General features: G+C 39.5%; 1 protein-coding gene across 1 annotated transcript; it reads left to right on the top strand.

Annotated features, from left to right (window-relative positions):
• The first annotated feature begins 681 nt into the window (after positions 1–681).
• On the top strand, positions 682–21,783 carry ACAT1 (acetyl-CoA acetyltransferase 1). The gene is made up of 12 exons (XM_034409598.3): positions 682–841; positions 5,892–5,939; positions 7,737–7,854; positions 10,076–10,171; positions 10,874–10,974; positions 12,383–12,526; positions 14,476–14,626; positions 15,570–15,665; positions 17,013–17,126; positions 18,261–18,325; positions 19,770–19,927; positions 21,228–21,783. The coding sequence occupies exons 1-12, from the start codon at positions 806–808 to the stop codon at positions 21,346–21,348; spliced, it is 1,248 nt and encodes a 415-aa protein (XP_034265489.1). The 5' UTR covers positions 682–805; the 3' UTR covers positions 21,349–21,783.
• The last annotated feature ends 491 nt before the right edge of the window (positions 21,784–22,274 follow it).

The raw sequence follows: 22,274 nt of genomic DNA on the forward strand, positions 1-22,274 counted from the left end.
GGGTTTTTTTTGGGGGGGAGTGGGGAGGAGGAGTGCTTTGCCACTGACTGCTTCCCACGACTCAGGGAGAGGAACAAGCCAGCTGGATTTATGTCTAAGGCAGGACTAAGGGGAGAGCTTTTACTTAGCAATAGGGACAAGGATGAGGAGATCATCCCCATCCTATCCAGCCTTGATCTATTCTACACCAGCTATTCTCGTCCTGGATCCTTTGGAATCTGTTAAACCGGTGTTTTTTTTTCAAATTTGGCATCCTGGCTAGGGAATTCTGGGTGTTGATGACCAGACATCTTAAAAAGTCACCAAGTTTGAAAGATACAGATTTAGGTAGAGGCAGATGAAGGGTGTCCTGCTTGGGCAGGGGGTTGGACTAGATGACCTGAAAGATCCCTTCCAACTCTGTTAATCTGAATACTATCCACGTAGCTCAGCCATATTGTCTCTTGCTATCATAGCAACTGTAGCCTTTTTTTTTTTCCTCCCCTGTAGGCGTTTCTTTAATTTCCTACTTCTAGGGTTCTCTGACGTCACCTAATTCCCGCCTCTTGCAACAGGCTCGCCTGTCTTCTACTGCCCCCACCCTCTCTCTCTCGTGCCTCCAATAGAGACGCTTCACGGTGGCCGCGCCCACTTTTCCCCTCCCAGGCGCCTGGATTCGAAGGGAGGCGATTGGACGAAGGCGGCCGTCCTTCCTTGCCTTCCCATTGGCCGGGCTAGAGGGCGTGGCGCCCGTGCTGGTGAAGGTGACGGCAGAGGTGCTTCCCTCCCGGTTCCAGTCGTTGAGGTGGTCGAAGCGGGCGGCGGGATGCAGTGCGGACGGCAGGTAGCGAAGCCCCTTCTGGTGAGTAGCGGCCCGTGACTGAGCCGGGAGACCCCCGGAGATGCATGTTTGGTCATGGTAGGTTTTTTTTTGGGGGGGGGGGAGCTCCCTCCCTCGTCGTTGACCGCCACGCCATCCTTCCTCTAAAAACCGAAGTATGGAATTAAGGTTTTTTTTTTAAAAAAAGTATTTGAATATTTTCTAAAATTGGATCCACTTCTAAATTAGCAGCTATTGCTCTGTTGCTTTCAGTTGTCCAGAATACCTTTATCTCAGAAGCCAATGTCATCTACTTAGGGTGTGGCTACTCTTAGAGAAGAGAAGGACCAAGGGTGACATGATAGCAGTGTTCCAGTTATTTGAGGGGCTGCCCCAAAGAGGAGGGGGGTCAACTTATTTTGCAAAGCACCAGAAGGCAGGACAAGAAACAACCGATGGAAACTAATCAAAGAAAGAAGCAACCTGGAATTAAGGAGAAACTTCCTAACAGTGAGGACAACTAACCAGTGGAACGACTTGCCACCAGAAATTGTGGGTGCTTCATCACGGGAGGTTTTTCAGAAAACACTGGGACAGACGCTTGTCTCAAATTGTGTAGGGTCTCCTGCTTGAGCAGGGGATTGGACTAGAAGACCTCCAAGGTCCCTTCCAGCTCTGTTCCAATTGATTGATTGAGAAGGATGGTTTTTTTTTTGTGTGTGTGTGTTTCCTTTCTGGATGCCTCCCTGTGCGATGTGTGTCTGCACCCATTTGTTTGCCAGAGGGTCACGAGTGGAAGAGGGTCAAGGATAGAAGAGGGTCCCTTGTAATTAAGGAGCAGGGAATCCACCCGCTTTCACCTTGATGGGAGGTGTGACTTGTTTGACAGTGAAATACAGGTAGTCCTCGACTTACAACAGTTCATTTAGTGACCATTCGAAGTTACAAGGGCACTGAAAAATGTGAGTTATGACCGTTTTTCACGCTTATGACAGTTGCAGCATCCCCGTGGTTACATAATTTACATTCAGATGCTTGGCCACCAGGGTGGATTTGATTTAAATCAAGTCAATTTAAATCACGATTTAAATCACTAATAAAAAGGCTTGATTTAAATCAGCTCGATTTAAATCATAATTTTAAAGAGCAACTGCCATCTCTGTCCTCCTCTGATCTGCTATTGACACACCAACAGTCCCACTATTGCAGAATAGACAACCTCATGCTACATAACTAAGCTCCATTTCATGCTGAATTAATTAAATTATTAATGTATCTTAAATAGAAAACTATCTTTAGATAGATTTTTTACTCCAAAAACATTTTATTAAAATAAATTTGATAAAAATAAAAATAAATGATTTAAATTTAAAAACACCGATTTAAATTTAAAAAATTGATTTTTTAAAAAAAATCATCCATTTTTATCCACCCTGTTGGCCAGTGACTCACATTTATGATGGTTGCAGTATCCCGGAGTCGTGTGTTCCCCTTTCGCGATCTTCTGACAAGCAAAGTCAATGGGGAAATCAGATTCACTTAACAACCATGTTCCTAATTTAAGAACTGCAGTGATTCATTTAACAAATGTGGTGAGAAAAGTCATAAAACGGAGCAAATTCACTTAACAAATTTCTCGCTTAATAGCATAAATTTTGGGCTCAATTGTGGTCGTAAGTAGAGGATTAACTGTAAATTCCTTAGACAAGTGGTTGGTATGAGGCACGTCTCCAAACTTGCTGTCTCTGCTGAACTGGATGATTGATTATGTGCCATCAAAACATTTTCAACACCTAGCAACCACATAGATAGATTTTGAGTCTCCCAACTATCAAAGGGTCACTCCATGAATTCATTGCCACTCTCCCTGAGTTCTACCACCTTGCTGTGGTCACTCTCTTCTCTTTCCTTCCACCTTCCCAGAGAGCTGGGTTTTGCATAATGGGTCCAAATTAAGATAATTTGAACCTGATCCTTTGGGCTTCAGATGAAAACTTTGGGTTAATTTGTTCAATGATCCCTTGGTTTATTTTTTTGGCTGTCCACAGTATTCTTGGAAGTCTTCTCCAACACCAAAGTTCAAATGCATCAATGCTCTTGTGGAAGTGATTTATAAACTCAGATTTCAGGAGAAGGAGAAAATGTCTTCCACAAAGCAATTGAAATTCAAGACTGGTGATCTATTTTTGGAAAAATATAAATGTTCCACAAAGTGACTAGTGGAAATAAGGAGGAAGGGAAGATATCAAAGAAGTCAATCTCTTTCTTTTCTTCCACAGTGTATTTGGATTAGCTGTGTTGTTAGAGAGCAGAGATTTAGCACACTTGAATTTTTTTTTAATGGAAAAGTGTGTGCAGCATGTAGTATTTCTCTGTTTTAGGAGAAGACTGAACTAGATTCTTAGCTTCTGATTCAGTTCTTTAAGGTAAAATTAGATTGGCTTGAGGTGCTTTGTTAAATGACAGGTATATATATATATAGTGTTTGTTGCTTCCACTCTTTCTAGTAATAGTAAAAAAGGCAGTGATCTCATATGGTGGTCCCATGTGCAAGGTGTATTAATGAGATGTGACACCCCTCCCCCTCACTTTTTGGTAAGAGGTGTTCTCTATTTGTTGTCTTGGTAGTTCTCAAAATTTCTGCTTTGAGTGTGGAATTGTTGTTTCTATAACTGGAATCATTTATGAATAGGACTCTTGCGTTCATCATCTGTATGAAAGCAGGTAAAAAGAATTAATCAATAAACTTGCTGCTGAAATGTTTGCTGTGGCAAAACAGTTCAAATAAACTTAGACACAGAACACGCCTTTAAGCTTTAAATAGACAATGCCAACAGAATCTGAAAGTAAAATAAGCATCACTCATCCATCTAGACTACTACACTTAAGGACATTTTTGCCATTTTACAGCAATGGTTGCTTAACTGATAAGAATCTAAGAGTTAAAATATTTCTATTTATGTGGTAAAATGCTACCCATTTTAATATGTGAATAGAAAAAAAGGATGAAAACCTTTGGAATGTGTGACGCAGGGTTAGGAAACACACAAAAAAACCCTGCAAATAACAAGATTTGATCAATGGACAAGTACAAAATAAGTGCTAAGTCCAGAGAAAGGGCATCAAGCTGGAAGAAATAGGTGAAATGTCAACAAGAAAAGATAGTGTGTCAGGATATTGTAAGGAAAATAACAAAAACGGCATTGTTCCATTAAGGTCAAGTTGAGAAATCAAGCTGCTATAACAAGGTCTATTGAAACACACCTGATTCTGGCAATTAACTGCTTAATTTACAGGCAGGCCAAAAGAACCAATCAGAACTAAGATGGTCTGCATGGACATAGTGCGAGACAGACCTAGAATTAGATACAACTCTAGGAGATGGCAAGGCAGAAGTCAATAAAAGCTCTAGCCTTAAAGAGGTTGAAGGAGGGGAAAATGAAGATCAGTAGCTGTGGGACAGCTAGTGTACACAGTCATCATCCCTTGACTTGACTTGACTTGACTTTTTACTTGACTTTTTACTTGACTTGACTTGACTTTTATTAGACTTCTATACCGCCCTTCTCCCGAAGGACTCAGGGCGGTGTACAGCCATATTAAAACACATAAAATTTACAAAATTTAAAAACCATTAAAATCAAATATACAAAAATTTGGCCCACAAATTAAAAACTAACATACACCCATTAAAATTCATATTCATGTTAGGCCAGACCGGCTTGTTGAAACAAGAGGGTCTTTAGGGCGCAGTGAAAGGTGCGCAGGTCGGGGATCATACGCACATTTAGGGGCAGCTCATTCCAGAGGGCTGGTGCCCCCACAGAGAAGGCTCTCCCCCTGGGTGTCGCCAGTCGACATTGGCCGACGGCACCCTGAGGAGCCCCTCTCTGTGGGAGCATATTGGCCGGTGGGAGGCTGTTGATGGCAGAAGGCGGTCTCGTATATACCCCGGTCCTAAGCCATGGAATGCTTTAAAGGTGGTGACCAACACCTTGAATCACACTCGGAAGACCACTGGGAGCCAGTGCAGCTCGCGCAGGAGAAGTGTCACGTGGGTGCGACGGGTTGCCCCCATAATCACCCGCGCTTTATACTCATTTTGGGCTACTATAACCCAAGTATGGGAAATTTGAATGAATGATTTTTATTCAGGGGTGAAATCTAGCAGGTTCTGACAGGTTCTGGAGAACCGGTAGTGGAAATTTTGAGCAGTTTGGAGAACTGGTATCAGAAATTTTGAGTATTTTGGAGAACCGGCAAATACCACCTCTGGCTGGCCACAGAGTTGGGTGGGAATGGAGATTTTGCAATATCCTTCCCCCAGGAGTGGGGAGGGAATGTGGATTTTGCAGTATCCTTCTCCTGGAGTGGGGTGGGAATGGAGATTGTGTAGTATCCTTCCCCTGCCACGTCCACCAATCCACACCACGCCCATCAAGCCACGCCCACAGAACTGGTAGTAAAAAAAATTGGATTTCACCACTGCTTTTATTGTAATAACTTTGTTCAAGTTTTCTCCTGTATATCCTTTGCCTCTTTGATGCCTGCTTATGGATCTCTATGTAGTTTGTATTGTAGAGCATAATGTCCCAAAGGTGCTTTTTTTCAAGAGGTAGGTGGACTTTCTGGTTTTTTCTTTGAAGACGTTTCACTTTTCATTCAAGAAGCTTCTTCAGCTCTGACTGGACGGGGGGAATGGAAGGATTGTCCATTCCATTCCAATCCTTCCATCCCCCGCCATCCAGCCAGAGCTGAAGAAGCTTCTTGGATGAGAAGTGAAACGTCTTCAAAGAAAAAGGAAAAAAAAACCCCAGAAAGTCCAGTTGCCTCTTGAAAAAAGCATCTTTGGGACAACCATGACCTGGATGACTGAGAATCTCCATAGACATATAGAGCATAATATACCTTTAACAATAAAAATACTTAAAAAGTTTAACAGGTATCACTGGTGTGATGATTCAGTAATCCATTATCCTTCTTGATGACCTCTAGTCCAAAAAAATCTGACAGTAGCATAGACTTGATCTTTCTGTTCTGCATGTTAAAAGTTTATGCCGTATTACAATAAATGCTGTAATCTGTTTTGCAGGCATTAAGATTTTCAAGCCGAAGCTACTCATCACAACGTGGTTTAAATGTGAGTATTGCTAAAATAATATCATAGAATAGTGGCTCCAAACTATGCTTGTTTTATAAAGACGTAGTGTTTATCTACTAGATGTAATTAGAAAAGCACGGGCAAGAACAGTATATCGTTGCATGTAGTTTTGTCCTAAATACACTGCATGGATTTGTTTTCTATACAGAAATATAGTAAGCAATACTAAATTCTTAGTTTTAGTGCATTTCTAAAACTACATTGTTTTTTTATTTTATTTTATTTTTTTTTATTTGATTTATATGCCGCCCTTCTCCGGAGACTCAGGGCGGCTTACAGTGCATTAAGCAATAGCCTTCATCCGTTTGTATATTTATACAAAGTCAGCTTATTGCCCCCACAAACTGGGTCCTCAATTTACCTAGCTTAGAAAGGATGGAAGGCTGAGTCAACCTTGAGCCTGGCGAGATTCGAACCTGCAGTAATTGCAGGCAGTTGGTCTTAATAACAGGGTTCTTTAGACCACTGTACTACCAAGGCTCTTCCAGAAAACCAAAGGTTTTCTCAAATCTTTGTTGCCAAAATAAGCCAGATGGTATCCAGAATGCCACAGATGCTTTTACTATGGTAGGAAATTTAGACTACTTATAATTTTCCCCCCGAATGCCATTACTCTGCTAAACAAATAATTCCATCAACACTGTCAAACTATTTACTAAATCTGCACTATTATTAATCTTCTCATCGTTCCCATCACCCATCTCCTTCCACTTATGACTGTATGACTGTAACTTTGTTGCTTGTAACCTTACAATTTATATTGATATTGATTGTTTCCTGATTGCTTATTTGTATCCTATGACTATCAATAAGTGTTGTACCTTATGATTCTTGATGAACGTATCTTTTCTTTTATGTACACTGAGAGCATATGCACCAAGACAAATTCCTTGTGTGTCCAATCAAACTTGGCCAATAAAAAAATTCTATTCTATTCTATTCTATTCTATTCTATTCTATTCTATTCTATTCTATTCTATTCTATTCTATTCTATTCTATTCTATTCCATTCCATTCCATTCCATTCCATTCCATTCCATTCCATCCCATCCCATCCCATCCCATCCCATCCCATCCCATCCCATCCCATCCCATCCCATCCCATCCCATCCCATGACATATATTGTCATAAAAACTTTACTTTTCTTCTTAATCCTTGAAACTGTTAATACATTTAAATTATCATGCTTTTTGACCCTCTCTCGAAAGAGCAGAAGGAAAGCTTTCCATTGTATGGTTTAGGTTGTTTAATTAACAACTGTAGTTTTGCCGAGAAGTTAGTGTACTGCATTTGAATAAATAGATTTGAATCGCTTCAATAATCAACAGTATGCATTGAATATTCTTACAATCTAAAGCAGGGGTGTCAAACTCGATTTCACTGAGGGCCACATCGGGGATGTGTTTGACCTCGGGGTCCAGAGTGGGTGTGGCCAGCTCGACATCACTCGTGTCGGGGGCGCCTGTGGAGGCCCAAGTGTTCTGCCAGCAAAAACAGGCTCCCGAGCTCTGTTTTTGGCTGTGACAGCTTCCTGTAACCCTTTGCCAGCGAAAACGGAGCTTGGGAGGGCCGCCCACAAGTCTCCTGAGCTCCATTTTCACTGGCAGAGGCACTGTGGGCCGGTCTTTTGCTTTTTCCAGGATGGCCCCGCAGGCCAGATCTAAGCACCACTAGGGCTGGATCTGGGCCCTGAGTCTTGAGTTTGACACCCCTGATCTAAAGCATAATTCTGAAAACACTTTCAATTAAACTGATGTAATGCTTTTGCTTTTCAGGAGGTAGTTATTGTGAGTGCTGTCCGGACACCAATAGGATCTTTCCAAAGTTCCCTTTTCTCACTGCCAGCCACTAACCTTGGTTCCATTGCAATTAAAGGAGCAATAGAAAAAGCAGGTACGTAAAGAAGGTCTAGTCTTGCTTTAGCCCCATTATTTAATCTTATTGATTTTACCAGTGAAGATGATGGAGTTAATTGAAATGGCGAAATTGTCAGTTTTGATTAGAGAAAAGACTAATTCATTTTAATGTTGATTAGAAACCCCTTCTGAACTTATTGCGTGAAACAATAAGCCTTGGTAGTACAGTGAGTAGTACAGGAGCCTTGGTAGTACAGTGGTCTAAGGCACCCTGTTATTAAGCTGGTTATTAAGACCAGATGCCTGCAATTACTGCAGGTTCGAATCTCGCCAAGGCTCAAGGTTGACTCAGCCTTCCATCGTTTCTAAGGTAGGTTAAATGAGGACCCAGTTTGTGGGGGCAATAAGCTGACTTTGTATAAATATACAAAAGGATGAAGGCTATTGCTTAATGCATTGTAAGCCGCCCTGAGTCTCCGGAGAAGGGTGGCATATGAATCAAATTAAAAAACAAAACAGAAAAAGTGAAATTATGATAATAGTAGAAACAATAACAGTTGCAGGTAGTCCTTGACTTACGATCACAATCGAGCTCGCAGTTATGATCGTAAATATGAACGGTGTCAGCATTCCAGAAAACCCCCAACTCCCAGTAAAGACACTGAAGCAGGCATTTTCCAAAGTTCTCTTTACTAGAAATGGGTAACCTGGCACATCTGGGAAATCCCGAATCTGAAAAGCCCGGGTTTTCCCTCAGTAAATCAAAGCTCCCAAAACCACCCCCTTTCTCCTCAACCGATCACATGCTCCAATCATCGTCCGTTCCACCTCAAGCCAGCCCCTGACCACTCCTCCTCCAGATGTTGGCTTACCCTGACCTTGACCGATAGGAAGAACACTATTATGTCTATTAACTCCCCTCTCCTAAATCCCCCGTCCTACTTTCCCACACATGAGGAGGTGGCAGCATTGAAGCTTCCGGCCTGATACGGCTTCCAAGGCTGACAAACGGTAGTTAGTAGGCTATCATGTGATTGTGCCTAGTTTTATTACGTTTTTTGTGGTGGTTGTTAAGCGAATATTAGTCATTAAGCAAACCTATTCTTTACTATGGTGCATGTTTTGTCAGAAGTAAATGTTTCGAGTTTACGGTCATGTGGCTGTTGTTGCAGACAGTCATTAATGCGGGCTGATTGCCTTGGCAACCACCCAAAATGCAGTAATGTGACGATGCTTTGGGGGGAGGGGGAGGCGGTAGCTGTCAGAATTTCAGGTTTGGGTTGCAAGTATTTTTTTTGGAGTCCATTGTAACTGGCCACTAAGTGTCCAATTGAAAGTCAAAGACTGCCTATACTGAGCCAAGATGGCACAGTGGTTAGAGTGCAGTACTGCAGGCTACTTCTGCTGAGTGCGGAGTGCTTGCATTTGGCAATTCATTCTCATCAGGCTGAAGGTTGACTCAGCCTTCCATCCTCCCGAGGTGGGTAAAATGAGGACCCAGATTGTTGGGGGCAATATGCGGGCTCTGTAAACCGCTTGGAGAGGGCTGTAAAAAGCACTGTGAAGCGGTATATAAGTCTAAGTGCTATTGCTATAAACTGTAACAAAGAAGATCAACTTAAATTTACTTGTAAAAGAAAATCAAAAGTAATTTCTTTGTATTTCTTTTTTCTTCTTATTTCTGCATTTTTACTTTGTTCGCGCTTTTCTTTCTCTCTTAATTATATTAGTTCTTATTTTTTTTCCTTTAAAAAATCAATAAAATTATACTTTAAAAAAATCTCATCCATTTTGCTAATAGTAATACCAAAGATATCAGTTATAACTGTATATGCTTTAGTATGTGCTCCAAGATTCCTTTCTTTCTCACTCTTTTTTTTTCTGGATTATATAAAATAGTTGATTTACTTGAAAGGGGACAATCAGTCTTGACCTCCTTGTGTTTACCTGAAAGATAAGAAAGAAGTATGAAGGTCAGGGCATTGAATTTTATAGTTTTGAACAAAGTTTTTCTTAACAAAGGTTTAGATAGCAGAAGACTTCTCTTGCTGCATTCGGCTGAATGCAGTTATATACATGATTTATATCTTTCAGAGGGAGTTTTCTGGAAGATTCCATCCTTGAATTGCTGAATTTTGCACCTCCTGTTTTCTGAGGAAACACAGGTTACAAATGTAGAGAATTAATTTTGAACCTTTATTGGACTTAAGTTACAAAGCTATCCCTTCCATAATTATCATACATATTTCCCTTATTAGGTATCCCTTCTCAAGAAGTGAAAGAAGTATACATGGGAAATGTTATCCAAGCTGGAGAAGGACAGGCTCCTGCAAGACAAGCGACCCTTGGTGCCGGTAACTAAGATTCTTTTCATTATTTGACATCTATCTGAGATTTATTTCAGTAAATAAAAACTGTTTTAGATGCAGTTAGGTGGTCTCTCTATGTCTGTTTGTACAGTATGTCACAGAAGTGAGTACACCTTCTCACATTTTGCAAATATTTAAGTATTTCTTTTCATGTGAATAACATTGAAGAAATGACACTTGGATACAATGTAAAGTAGTGAATATACATCTTGTATAACAGTGTAAATGTGCTGCCTTCCAGGGGTGGGTTCTACTTACCTTTACTACCTGTTTGCAGCGGGGCCGCGCGCTCTTCTGCACATGCGCAGAAGTGTTTTGGTGACATCGGGGTTGGTGGGCGGAGCCTCCCGCCGGTTTTACTACCGGTTCTATAGAACTGGTGCGAACTGGGGGCAACCCACCACTGCTGCCCCCTCAAAATAGCGCAACACATAGCCATTAATTTACACTGTTATACAAGCTGTATACTCACTACTTTACATTGTAGCCAAGTGTCATTTCTTCAGTGTTGTCACATGAAAAGATATACTTATATATTTACAAAATGTGAGGGGGTATACTGACTTCTGTGATATACTGTATATGCTAAAAAAGTTTTTAGAGTTTTCCTGATAGGTCATATTTACATTTTGCTTGCAGTTATTTTTATTATTTATTATCTGATTAGTTTATCTTTATTTGGCACAGGCTTACCAGTTTCTACTCCTTGCACAACCGTCAACAAAGTTTGTGCTTCTGGAATGAAATCCATTATGATGGCAGCCCAGAGCTTGATGTGTGGGAGTCAGGTAGGATAATCTGTACTTTCACGATTTGTGGATATATATGAACTTTGAACTTCTTTATTTCAAGGCAAAGAAAGAAGGCCACAATTCTTAGTCTACAAATGACCATTGTTGGTTAAAAGTCTTGTGAATGAATTATTGAACTGATACTCTGAATATCAAATGAAAAGTATCATCTGAAAGATTAGAAAAATACTTCTATCCCAATGTTGGTGACTGAAATTTTTTTAAAATGTATAATTTATCCTTTTTTAGAAAGGCTATTTTTACTACTAACCATACACATTTCAGCATTTCATAATTTACAAGATTCTACAACATTTTATGCATAATTTGATACTTTGTTGATAAATAAATGAGCATATTATATGTTTAGGTGATTTTTACATTTTTTTTTCTGTTTATTTGGTTTGATTTTTTTATTTTGGTACATTGTTTTTGTATATTGTTTTATTGGTATTTCTTTTTTTTTTTTAATTGCAGTAAAATAAAATAAGTCTTAAGTACAGAGGGCTCTTTATTTAGGTTCTTTTCAATTTCAGCACCCTTAAAACCTTCTGCATAAGGTTGAGTTATGGCTCCCAGATCTGGACGCATATGAAGGAGCACAACCACACATTTGATTTTCAAGAAGCTGAGGTTATTGCCCATGATAGGACTAAAGGAGGATGCCTACTAAAAGAAGCCTGGTTCTCCAATAACAATTCCATCAACAGGCATATCGAACTGCCACCGGCCTACCAGGCTTTGAGACACCAGGAAAGACCCTGCAGGAGGAGCAGAAACGACTTTCCATCAGTGAGCAGAGACCAAAGGCACCCACCCCCTACCTTTGGGCATGCAGACTCGGCCTGTGAAGGCATAGTTAGTCCTGACCAAACACAGAGCTGTCTGACAGCCGGCAGGGCTGTCTCAAACTGTAACAAATAGGATTAATGAGAAACAAACCTGGCCGACCACGAGGTCACAGACAAGGCAGCAAATTGCAATGGCTGACAGGCTAACATCATCCCCCACTGATAAGCAAGCTAGGAGGGAGGAAACAGTAGGAATCAAGCCTCCATCATCCAGCATGACGACAGCAAAAACAACACAGCTGATTACAAGTGGGAGACGGCTGGAAGGGCCTATTACACGCGCAAGGGGCAAATTGATTAATGGCATATAAAGGCAGAGATCTCTGTAATGGTAGTTTAATACTCTGATGAGGTCAGCAGATGGCTAACGAAAGCTTAGTAAAATAAAATTTTAATTCTTTTAAAATGTTAAGTTCCGGAGTTCGCAGGATGTCTGCTTTTTTCTTTACTAATATACCTGGAACTTGTATTTTTAGAATAGTTTGTAATGTATGTATGTATGTATGTATGTATGTATGTATGTATGCTAAATAGCTGTAAAATCTTCTAAACAGGATGTGATGGTGGCTGGTGGGATGGAAAGCATGTCAAATGTCCCCTACACCATGACCAGAGGAACAACGCCTTATGGAGGAGTAAAGCTTGAAGATTTGATTGTCAAAGATGGCTTGACAGATGTTTACAACAAGATCCACATGGTAAATGCTAATGTCTTGGGACTATATTTCATTTTAAACTTTGAAATACTTTTGAATCATTTTTGAATAAAAACAAATTGCTACAGTTCATTTAACATGTACCCTGTTTCCCCCAAAATAAGACATCCCCTGATAATAAGCCCAATCGGGCTTTTGAGGGCATGGCAATAAGGCCCAGCGCTTATTTCAGGGTTCAAAAAAATATAAGGCAGGGTCTTATTTTTGGGGAAACACGGTAGTTTTTCCCGATCCTGCTGGCACAGGTTGAGTGGAACTGCATCTTATAGAATGGTTGCCCAGATAGCAACAGTCATCGAGTTTTTCTTTTCCTATTTTAATCACATGTCCTAATGTCATTATTTTCTAATTGCTGGCCATTTATATGAAACAGGGCAGAAAAACAATTACTCAAAGCATTCAGGCAAATGACTATTAATAGGAATGGGAGAACTCAGCAAAGAAGTATTTTGTAAACCTCCCAGAGTTTTTGGGAATTGAGCAACATATCAATTTTAATAATAAAATAAAACAATAAACATCATTTTGAATGCCAGCCTCTTTTGAAATTGTTTTCACAAAGTTCATAGAATTAGATGCCTGGTATTCCATTGTCACATAGTCAGGGTCGTATCTTTTATTCGATCACATTTTCTACTAGGACGTGACTAGCAAGCTGTTTAGATAGACACTAATATCCAAATATTGGTTATCTTTTCACAATACAAGAGACTTTTAAAAAGCGCTGTGCATGTTGTTTTCCTGTTTTAGAGTTTTTATAAAACAAATCTTTCCCAAGTTAGCTTGGGAAACAGGTAAAAGAGGAACAAACAGGTAAAAACTTCTTTTTTATTTAGGTCCTTTTCAATTTCAGCACCCTTAAAACCTTCTGCATAAAGTTGAGTTATGGCTCCCAGATCTGGACACATATGAAGGAGCACAACAGTTAGAAGCTGTTATCACTTAAGACAGTGTTTCTCAACCTTGGCTGCTGGACGATGTGTGGACTTCAACTCCCAGAATTCCCCAGCCAGCAGAGCTCCCAGAATTCTGGGAGTTGAAGTCCACACATCGTCCAGTGGTCAAGAGATGCTGTCTTAAGAGATGCTATAGACAAAATCTCTGCTACCATGGGGTTGGTAGTTTACAATCTTCTAAAATTACCTGGAGGCCTTTTTGCTGCAATAATTAAAAAAACCTTCTATTCAAATCTTTTTTTTTTTTTATTTCTTTTCCTATTACACTGTAATTAATACAGATAGTCCTCAAGTTATGACCTGTAGTAACTCATCACAGGTGTAGCTCGGGATAGTCGTGAAACGGGTGGACACATGACCGACTTGATTTTTATGACTTTTTTTTGCACTGGGTTGTTAAATAAATCATGGTCATTAAATGATTTGGTGGTTAATAAGCAAACAGATGGTTCACGATGCAAAAACGGGAACTAAATGTCAGTTTTTGGCAAAAATATAAAATGTGGCTATGTGTCCATGGCACATTGTAAATGGCCAGAAATGTGGTCTGATTGCCAAGCACCAGAAATGTGATCATGTGACAACGAGAGGAGTTCGAATCTGGGTCATATGTACCACTCAGATGGGTCTGTTGAATGGTTATTAAGTGACCAATCACAAGTCAAGGACTATCTACTATTTTAAACTTACAATGAATATGAGCAAGGGAAGTTTAAAATAGTTAGTACAGGTACTATGCATATCCTACACATAAGTGCATTTATTCAGTTAAATTATCAATTCCTGAAAACGTTTTAGTTCAAAGCTGCTATCCCTTATCTTATAGTACATGTGGTTTGAATTAATCTTAAATTTCATTAGGAACTTAAGATGAATTCAAACCACATGCACTATAAGTAAATTATATGCAGCATGAGATGTGTAAATGATCTCTACAAAGCATTTCATATTTCCTTTTTTTTTCATTGCCCCCAGGGTAATTGTGCTGAGAATACTGCTAAGAAATTTTCTATATCACGGGAAGATCAAGATACTTATGCTATAAAATCCTATACCAAAAGCAAGGAAGGTTGGGAATCTGGAATATTTGCAAAGGAAATTGTGCCTGTTACTATTTCTCAAAAAGGTAGTATGGAGTAATATACAATACCTTCTCCATTTTTATTTTTTTTTTGCTTTAATTTATATGCCGCCCTTCTCTGGAGACTCATTTTAAATTGTTTTGACATATGGCATGCTTCATTTTCCGAATGTGAAATCCAATATAGTAGTAGTAGTAGAATCAGGGGTGGGATTCAACTGGTTCAGACTGTTTGGGTGAACCGGTACCCTGTTTCCCCCAAAATAAGACATACCCTGATAATAAGCCCAATGGGGCTTTTGAGCGCATGGCAATAAGGCCAAGCACTTATTTCAGGGTTCAAAGAAATATAAAACAGGGTCTTATTTTCGGGGAAACAGGGTAGTTCCACTGATCAGCTGAGAGCGAACCAGTTCGCTCCGACGATCAGCTGGGCCCACTGCGCTATACTGACCTATATTTCCTTTGTTTGAAGCCAAGCTGATAGGCGGAGCAATCAGCTCTTTTACTCACCAGGGCTGCAGTAGAAGGCAAGTTTTAGAGCTTTTTGAAACGCACTGCGCGTACAGCGAGCGCGTGTTTGGTGTGCTCAGTGAACCAGCTGTTACACTGGTTGAATCCCACCACTGAGTAGAATGGATAACAGGACTTCGTTTTTCTTAACTGTTATTTGACTGATCTCCAGCATTAATACATATTTGAAGAATTATAAGTAAAACATACCTAATTTAAATCAGAATTTTCTGATTTTGATGATTTCAGTGCCTTAACTTAAATCAATCCACTCATATAATAGAGCAATGGAACATGAGATGGACAGGGCAAGAAATGAAATGATGCAAAAGATTCTTTTATGTTCAGCTGTCCTTTGGAAAATAAGAAAATGTTAACGTCCAGCAGGTCACTGATAAAGCCTCTTTGCTGGATTGGACTTTGACTTTGGTCAAAGTTTCCAATCTTTTTTTACTAAACAGAATCTTTACTTTAGGGAAACCAGACACAGAAGTTAAAGAAGATGAGGAATACAAGCGGGTTGACTTCAGTAAAGTTCCAAAATTGAAGACGGTTTTCCAAAAAGAAAATGGTAAGATTTGATATCCGTTTTTAATGTGCTAGAATTTATTTCAGATCTTGGCTGTCCAGGGTATTTTCAAGAGTCTTATCCAATAACAAATTTCAGTAGTATCAATACTCTTCCTATCTTGCTTCTTCAAAGCTTCCATAGAGTGTCACACATTCCAGTATTTGAATATGTTTTTGCAAAGCCTTCATGACTGTTCTACAGAGTGCTAGTTTGCAATGTATTTCTTGATTGATTGCTTGTTTAAGATTATGCCCAGTTATGTTGGCTTTAGACCGCTGTACATTTTATGACCATCGTTTGACACCGGGTGAAGTAGGAATTGGTAACACCATAGGATAGTGCTTCTCAATTTTTTCCTTTATGGCTCTAAGCCAGGGGTATCAAAGTCAATTTCATTGAGGACCGCATCAGGGTTGTGTTTGACCTTGGGGGGCCGGGGTGGGCGTGGCCAGGTTGACATCACTTGTGTCAGGGGTGCCTGTGGTGGCCCGAGCACTCTGCCAGTGAAAACGGGCTCCCAAGCTCCGTTTTCGGCTGCAATGGCCTCCTGCAACCCTCTGCCAGTGAAAATGGAGCTCGGGAGGGCCGCGTGCGTTTTCGCTGGCAGAGGCACCAGGGCCAGTCCTTCGCTGTTTCCAGGGCAGCCCCGCGGGCCAGATCTAAGCATCCCATGGGCTAGATCTGGCCCGCAGGCCTTGAGTTTGACATTTATCTAAGCCATTTATCAGAAAGCTCTTATTTAAATGTTTCTGCTATAATTGGATAATTGGTTTGTGTGTCATTACTCAAAGAAAAAACACTTTTACCCAATTTTGTTTGTTTGTTTGTTTGTTTGTTTGTTTGTTTGGTTAGTTAGTTAGTTAGTTAGTTAGTTAGTTAGTTAGTTTGTTTGTTTGTTTGTTTGTTTGTTTGTTTGTTTGTTTGTTGATTGATTGATTGGTTCGATTTATATGCCGCCCTTCTCCGGAGACTCAGGGCGGCTTACAGTGTGTTAAGCAATAGCCTTCATACTTTTGTATATACCTGCTTAGTAGGGCTTTTGGCCCCCCCCTAAGCGGTGTTCTTTTTTTAATCCAAAGTCAGTTTATTACCCCCACAATCGGGTTCCTCATTTTACCTACCTCGGAAGGATGGAAGGCTGAGTCAACCTTGAGCCTAGTGAGATTTGAACTCTCAGTAATTGCAGGCAGCTGGCAGCTAAGTGCTACTTAATAGCACTTTAATCCGCTGCACCACCAGGGCTCTTCAGTTTATCCAGATTTAGGAAGTGCCATTGTAGGGGAATGCATTGTGCTTAAATTGTTTCTTCCTAGTAAATTGTTTTTCCTTAATGATTTTTTTCCCCAGGAACAGTCACTGCTGCCAATGCTAGTACGCTGAACGATGGAGCAGCTGCTTTGGTACTGATGACTTCAGAAGCAGCCAAAAGACTTAATGTGAAGCCATTGGCTAGAATAGTAGGTGAGAATCGTCCTTCCCTTTGGTGAAATCATCATATCCAGGTAGTCCTTGACTTATAGCAATTCGTTTAGTGACTGTTCAAAGTTACAACAGCACTGAAAAATGTGACTTATGACCATTTTTCACACTTACAGTCATTGCAGCATCCCCATGGTCATGTGATCAAAATTCAAATGTTTGACATCTGACTCATATTTATGACGATTGCAGTGTCCCGGGGTCATGTGATCCCCTTTTGCAACTGTCAGACAAGCAAAATCAATGGGCAAGTCAGATTCATTTAACAATCGTGATACATTTACTAATGTAACAACTTCAGGGATTCACTTAACAACTGTGGCAAGAAAAGTCATAAGATGGGGCAAAATTCACTGAACAAATGTCTCACTTAACAACATAAATTTTGGGTTCCATTGTGGCCGTAAGTCGAGGGCTACCTGTATTTATATTTCCCTGAGTAAGATCAGTGGTGGATGTCTTTTTATTTTGTTTTATCTGTGGATTAGGCAGGAAGGATAGATTTTTGATCAAGTGGTTTCAACCAATTGCAATTTTGCCAAAAGCCTAATTTTTTTAAAAAAACCATAGCTTTGGAAGCTTTCAGTGCACTTCTCTTGCATGGACTTTTTAAAGTATCTTTTAAGGCAGGGGTGTCAAACCTAAGGTCTGTGGGCCACGTCCGTCCCGCAGAGTGCTTAGATCTGGCCCGTGGGGCTGTCCTGGAAACACCGAAGGACTGGCCGGCGGTGCCTCTGCCAGCAAAAATGGAGCTTGGGAGAGCCAGGTGCAACCCTCACAAGCTCTGTTTTCACTGGCAGAGGGTTGCAGGAGGCCGGCCCAGCTGAAAATGGAGCAGAGGAGCCCATTTTCACTGGCAGAGTGTTCGGGCCATCACAGGCGCCCCCGACATGAGTGATGTCAAGCTGGCCATGCCACCCTGGCCATGCCCACCCCAGCTTCCCGAGATCAAATACAATCCTAATGTGGCCCTCAATGAAATCAAGTTTGACACCCCTGTTTTAATGAACTCTGAAATTGTGCTCCTGATAGAGGAATCATTGCCAGAATAAAATTCAATATTACGAGTAAGCACATTTAACGTTTCTTTTCTAATTCGCGTTTCTCTTCTTGCAGGTTTTGCAGATGCTGCTGTTGATCCTATTGATTTTCCCATTGCACCAGCACATGCTGTTCCTAAGGTGATCATCTCGACCATTGCTCTACCTTCATTTAGTTGCTCGTTTAATTCTGCATTTAGTCTTCAGTGGAAATGTAATATAACGGAATTTAAAATGAATTTCTAAAGTAGATTATCTGCTTTAGGTTTAATAACAAATCTAAAAAGTTATAAAAATTAGGATTAACTACTTTGTGGTGGTGGTTTGGAATTGAGTGAGCCATTGCATTTTAGTTCTGGTTACTTTTGAAGAAATTAATTCCAGATTATATCTGAACAACTGGAATAAAATAATCAAGCAACAAAGTGACACTGCCATATTATGCATAATACCATAATGTTTTCTGCTCACATTCTGCTTTAAGACTGTGACCAAATGGCTCTGGTCTAATGAAGAATTTTAGAGAACTCAAAAACATCCTTTGTCTTGTAAATATCATTTTATTATGTAATATTTTAATTGATCAACGTGAGTGCTTTCGTATTTCAATGGATTTGGCTGTTTGGATTAACCGCTGTCTTTGCAAAGTGTTTGCTCTGTTCTGGCTCTGACATTTATTTATTTATTATATGCTTTGTGTTCTCCAATGATTCAAGACCATTTATTGAAAATCAATTGTATCCTCCTTTTTAGAACTCAGTAATTAAAATGAAAATAAAAGGACAAGAATTGGGACTGGAATTTGTCACTAAGTGACACAATTGTAAAATGTGACATCATGGGACCATGCTACTTAGCAAACGATAGTTCCAATGTTTCTCGTTGCCATCGTTAAGTGAATCCCATGTTATGCATGACATCACGTGGTCACCCATTTTTGACCTGCTGGCTTCCCCGGTGACTTTGCTTATTGGAAGCCAGCAGTGAAGATCACAAATAGAAAGATCATGGGACTGTGGGACGCTGCAAAGTTGTAATTGCAAGCTTGTCATTGGCCCCTTGATTGTGATCATGTGACCACTGGGATACTGCGATAGCCAGAACTTTGGGGCCTGGTCATAAATACCATTTGTTCAGTGCCGTTGTAAGTTTGACTGGTTGCTGAATGAGTAGTCATTAAGTGAGGGCCACCTGAATTCCTTTACCGTAGTTGAACCATATCCCCATAGATTTAGGCCATTATTGGCTTTACAATTTTGCAACAGTGAGAATCTATTCCGACTGCCTAGTTTTAAAAGCCAACGGATTTCAGCTTAGATAGGGGTTGTTATCTATATCCCAGGGCTATGTTTGTGTGGTTTTAATCATTTTTTAAAATTTGACTCTATTTTTCCCATTGTAATTAAGTTTCAGAATCTGTGCTTTTAGCTTCGATGTTGTGAGTTTTAATTTCGTCTTCTCTCTCTTTTACTTGAATTCTGTGTGGATGTATCATGATCTGCTCATAAAATTCTTGTAGTACAGCAAATAATATAAATGTTGCCATACATACATACCAATTTTCAAATGGTGTTTTTCCTTGCAGATACTTGCTCAGACAGGACTCAAAAAGGAAGATATTAAAATGTGGGAAATCAATGAAGCATTCAGTGTTGTTGTCCTAGCCAACATTAAAATGCTAGACATTGACCCACAGAAGGTAAATATTCACGGAGGAGCAGTTTCTTTGGGACACCCAATTGGGTAAGTAAAAAAAATATAATAGTTGGTAGTGGGAAATAACCAATCCTTGTATAGGTAGTCCTCAATTTATGACTGTAATTGATCCTCAGTCAAAAGTCATTCTAGTGAAGTGGTTAATCATATGAATGCATCTAATTTTATGACCTTCATCATGGAAGTTGTTTTTGACAAAAACCAGAAGTAAATGCCAGTTTCCAACAAAAAAACATCATAAATTGTGTTCAAGTGCCCAAAATATTATCATGATTTATTTATTTCTTGTTTTTGAACTGCCCATCTCCCTGAAGTCCCGTAACTCTCAAAAGCTGCCTGTTTCTGCAACTATTTAATATAATCCAATATGGGTTATATTGAGATCCTTGCAATGTATTTATATAACTGGCAATTAGCATATCTTATACTGATTTTATCTCTGAGCAATATTCAAAATACAACTCATATTGCTTACTTGTTCTTAGCAGATTGTAAAATGCTACATAGAAAATGTTCACAAACTATTACCCAGATTTAAAAATCTTTTTTGAGATTAGGCAATTAGGTTCCTCCAAATATTTCTAGAATTAATTTGTATTTGCCCAGTATCCAGTAACACTAATTATGAAAGATGTAATCCAGAAAGATTGGACAATAGCAGATTGCATATACCCTAAAATGTTTCAAGGCATATTGGAAAATAAAGTTCCCAATTGTGCTGGAATTACAATTCATCTAAATAGTACTTACTTGGGAAAACTAGTAGAATATTAGGAACACTAACCATTACTTGCTAGACTTGTGTCTTTGAACTCAAAAACAGTTGATTGATCTTTGTAGGAGTAGGAAAGCTATGACTTTCCAGAGATTTTTAGACTGGATCTTTGACCTTTGAACTTGCCGCTTGAGATGATAATAGGAATCTAGTGGCTGTAGGTTTTTCACCCCTGCTCTAGTGTATCTGTTTGGAACATGGTACAGTATACACAAATCATCTAAGAATCACTGCTTTTCAGTTCTGCATTAGATAAAGCAGTGATCTCATCCTATATAAAGCAGTTTTATTTTAGGGTCCCAATTCTGATTTAACAGTTTTAGCATGGTAATCTCTATTGTCTGCTCTCTACCTTTCCTTTTGACATAGCTACAACTCATCTTCTCCTCCTGGGGCCCAACACACACCATTAACACCTTTGTGAGAAAGGAAGTGAAACTATCTGAATTAAACTCATTATAGGAAGTATATACTTGTTTACACAGCATAAGCTGAAAAAGCTAAGCAAAAACGGCATTCCAATTTGAAACTTTTTTTCCTTCTCTATTTCAGGATGTCTGGTGCAAGAATAGTTGTTCACATGACTCATGCCCTAAAACAAGGAGAACATGGCCTTGCTGGGATTTGCAATGGTGGTGGTGGGGCCTCTGCAATATTGATCCAGAAGTTATAGGTTCTGCTCTCAAGCTCTAAGGCCCAATTTATGAATAGCTGTTACAACCGTGATTGGAATTGCAGCATAGAGGATTAATTTCAGTTTGCCATTGTTAAACAAAATTATGTCTTTTTATTATAGCATGTTTTCATGCGAAATGTTTTTTATATCTTGACTATAAAACACGTTAATTATCACCCAATGCTGCAGCTATCGTAACTACTTTAGATACTTATCATTTGTCCTGCTCTCATCACTGAATTGTAGACATTCTTTTGCTCTTCTCCCTTAGCCTCCTAGAATGAGGGCAGTGGGTTGTGCCATGCGTAACTTTTCCCAGAAAACAACTATTGGATGGAGGAAGATAGTATAAAAGTAACACTGGATTATGTTCCCACAATTGGTAGAAATAAACAAAGAAGGGCTATTGAATAAATATTTACTGTATAACAATAATGAATTGGTTTCTTATTCTAGGTCAGGGACTTAGGCCAATCACAACGTGTGTTATTTGAGTGTCTAGCTTTTAAAAATTAGCATTTTGAAATTATAACTGGAAAATTGAAAAACAATATTTGCCAGAGTATTGTAGCTCTTGTGAAAGCTTACCTGTATGTACTTGTTTATACTTGTAGCTGAGGAAAATGTAAAGGAAAACCTTTCAATTTTTAATAGCAAATCACATTCTAGAAAAACAATTCCAGATAGTTAGATGGTAATTGAACTATAAACAAGAGTTAAAAGAGCAATTAAGGTCTTATATCCATAGATGGTTTCTGCATGACACAGCTTCAATCTAATTTACATAGAATTGCCCATGAAGTGCAGTGATGAACTGTTATATAGCTACTTTGCTCATTCATCCTCATATATGTTTCAGTATAGCAAAAGAAACCAGAAGCAGAGATTCAATTTTTAACTAGTACAACAATATTCTTTTGCTT

This window comes from Pantherophis guttatus, chromosome 5 (assembly GCF_059756535.1).
Source record: "Pantherophis guttatus breed Tessera chromosome 5, ASM5975653v1, whole genome shotgun sequence".
NCBI lineage: Eukaryota > Metazoa > Chordata > Lepidosauria > Squamata > Colubridae > Pantherophis > Pantherophis guttatus.

Coding starts and splice junctions, on each gene's coding strand:
- ACAT1 (XM_034409598.3), top strand. CDS start 806: ATGCAGTGCGGACGGCAGGTAGCGAAGCCCCTTCTG. Junction 7,855..10,075: donor AGGAGCAATAGAAAAAGCAG/GTACGTAAAGAA, acceptor TTCCCTTATTAG/GTATCCCTTCTCAAGAAGTG. Junction 17,127..18,260: donor GCCATTGGCTAGAATAGTAG/GTGAGAATCGTC, acceptor CTCTTCTTGCAG/GTTTTGCAGATGCTGCTGTT.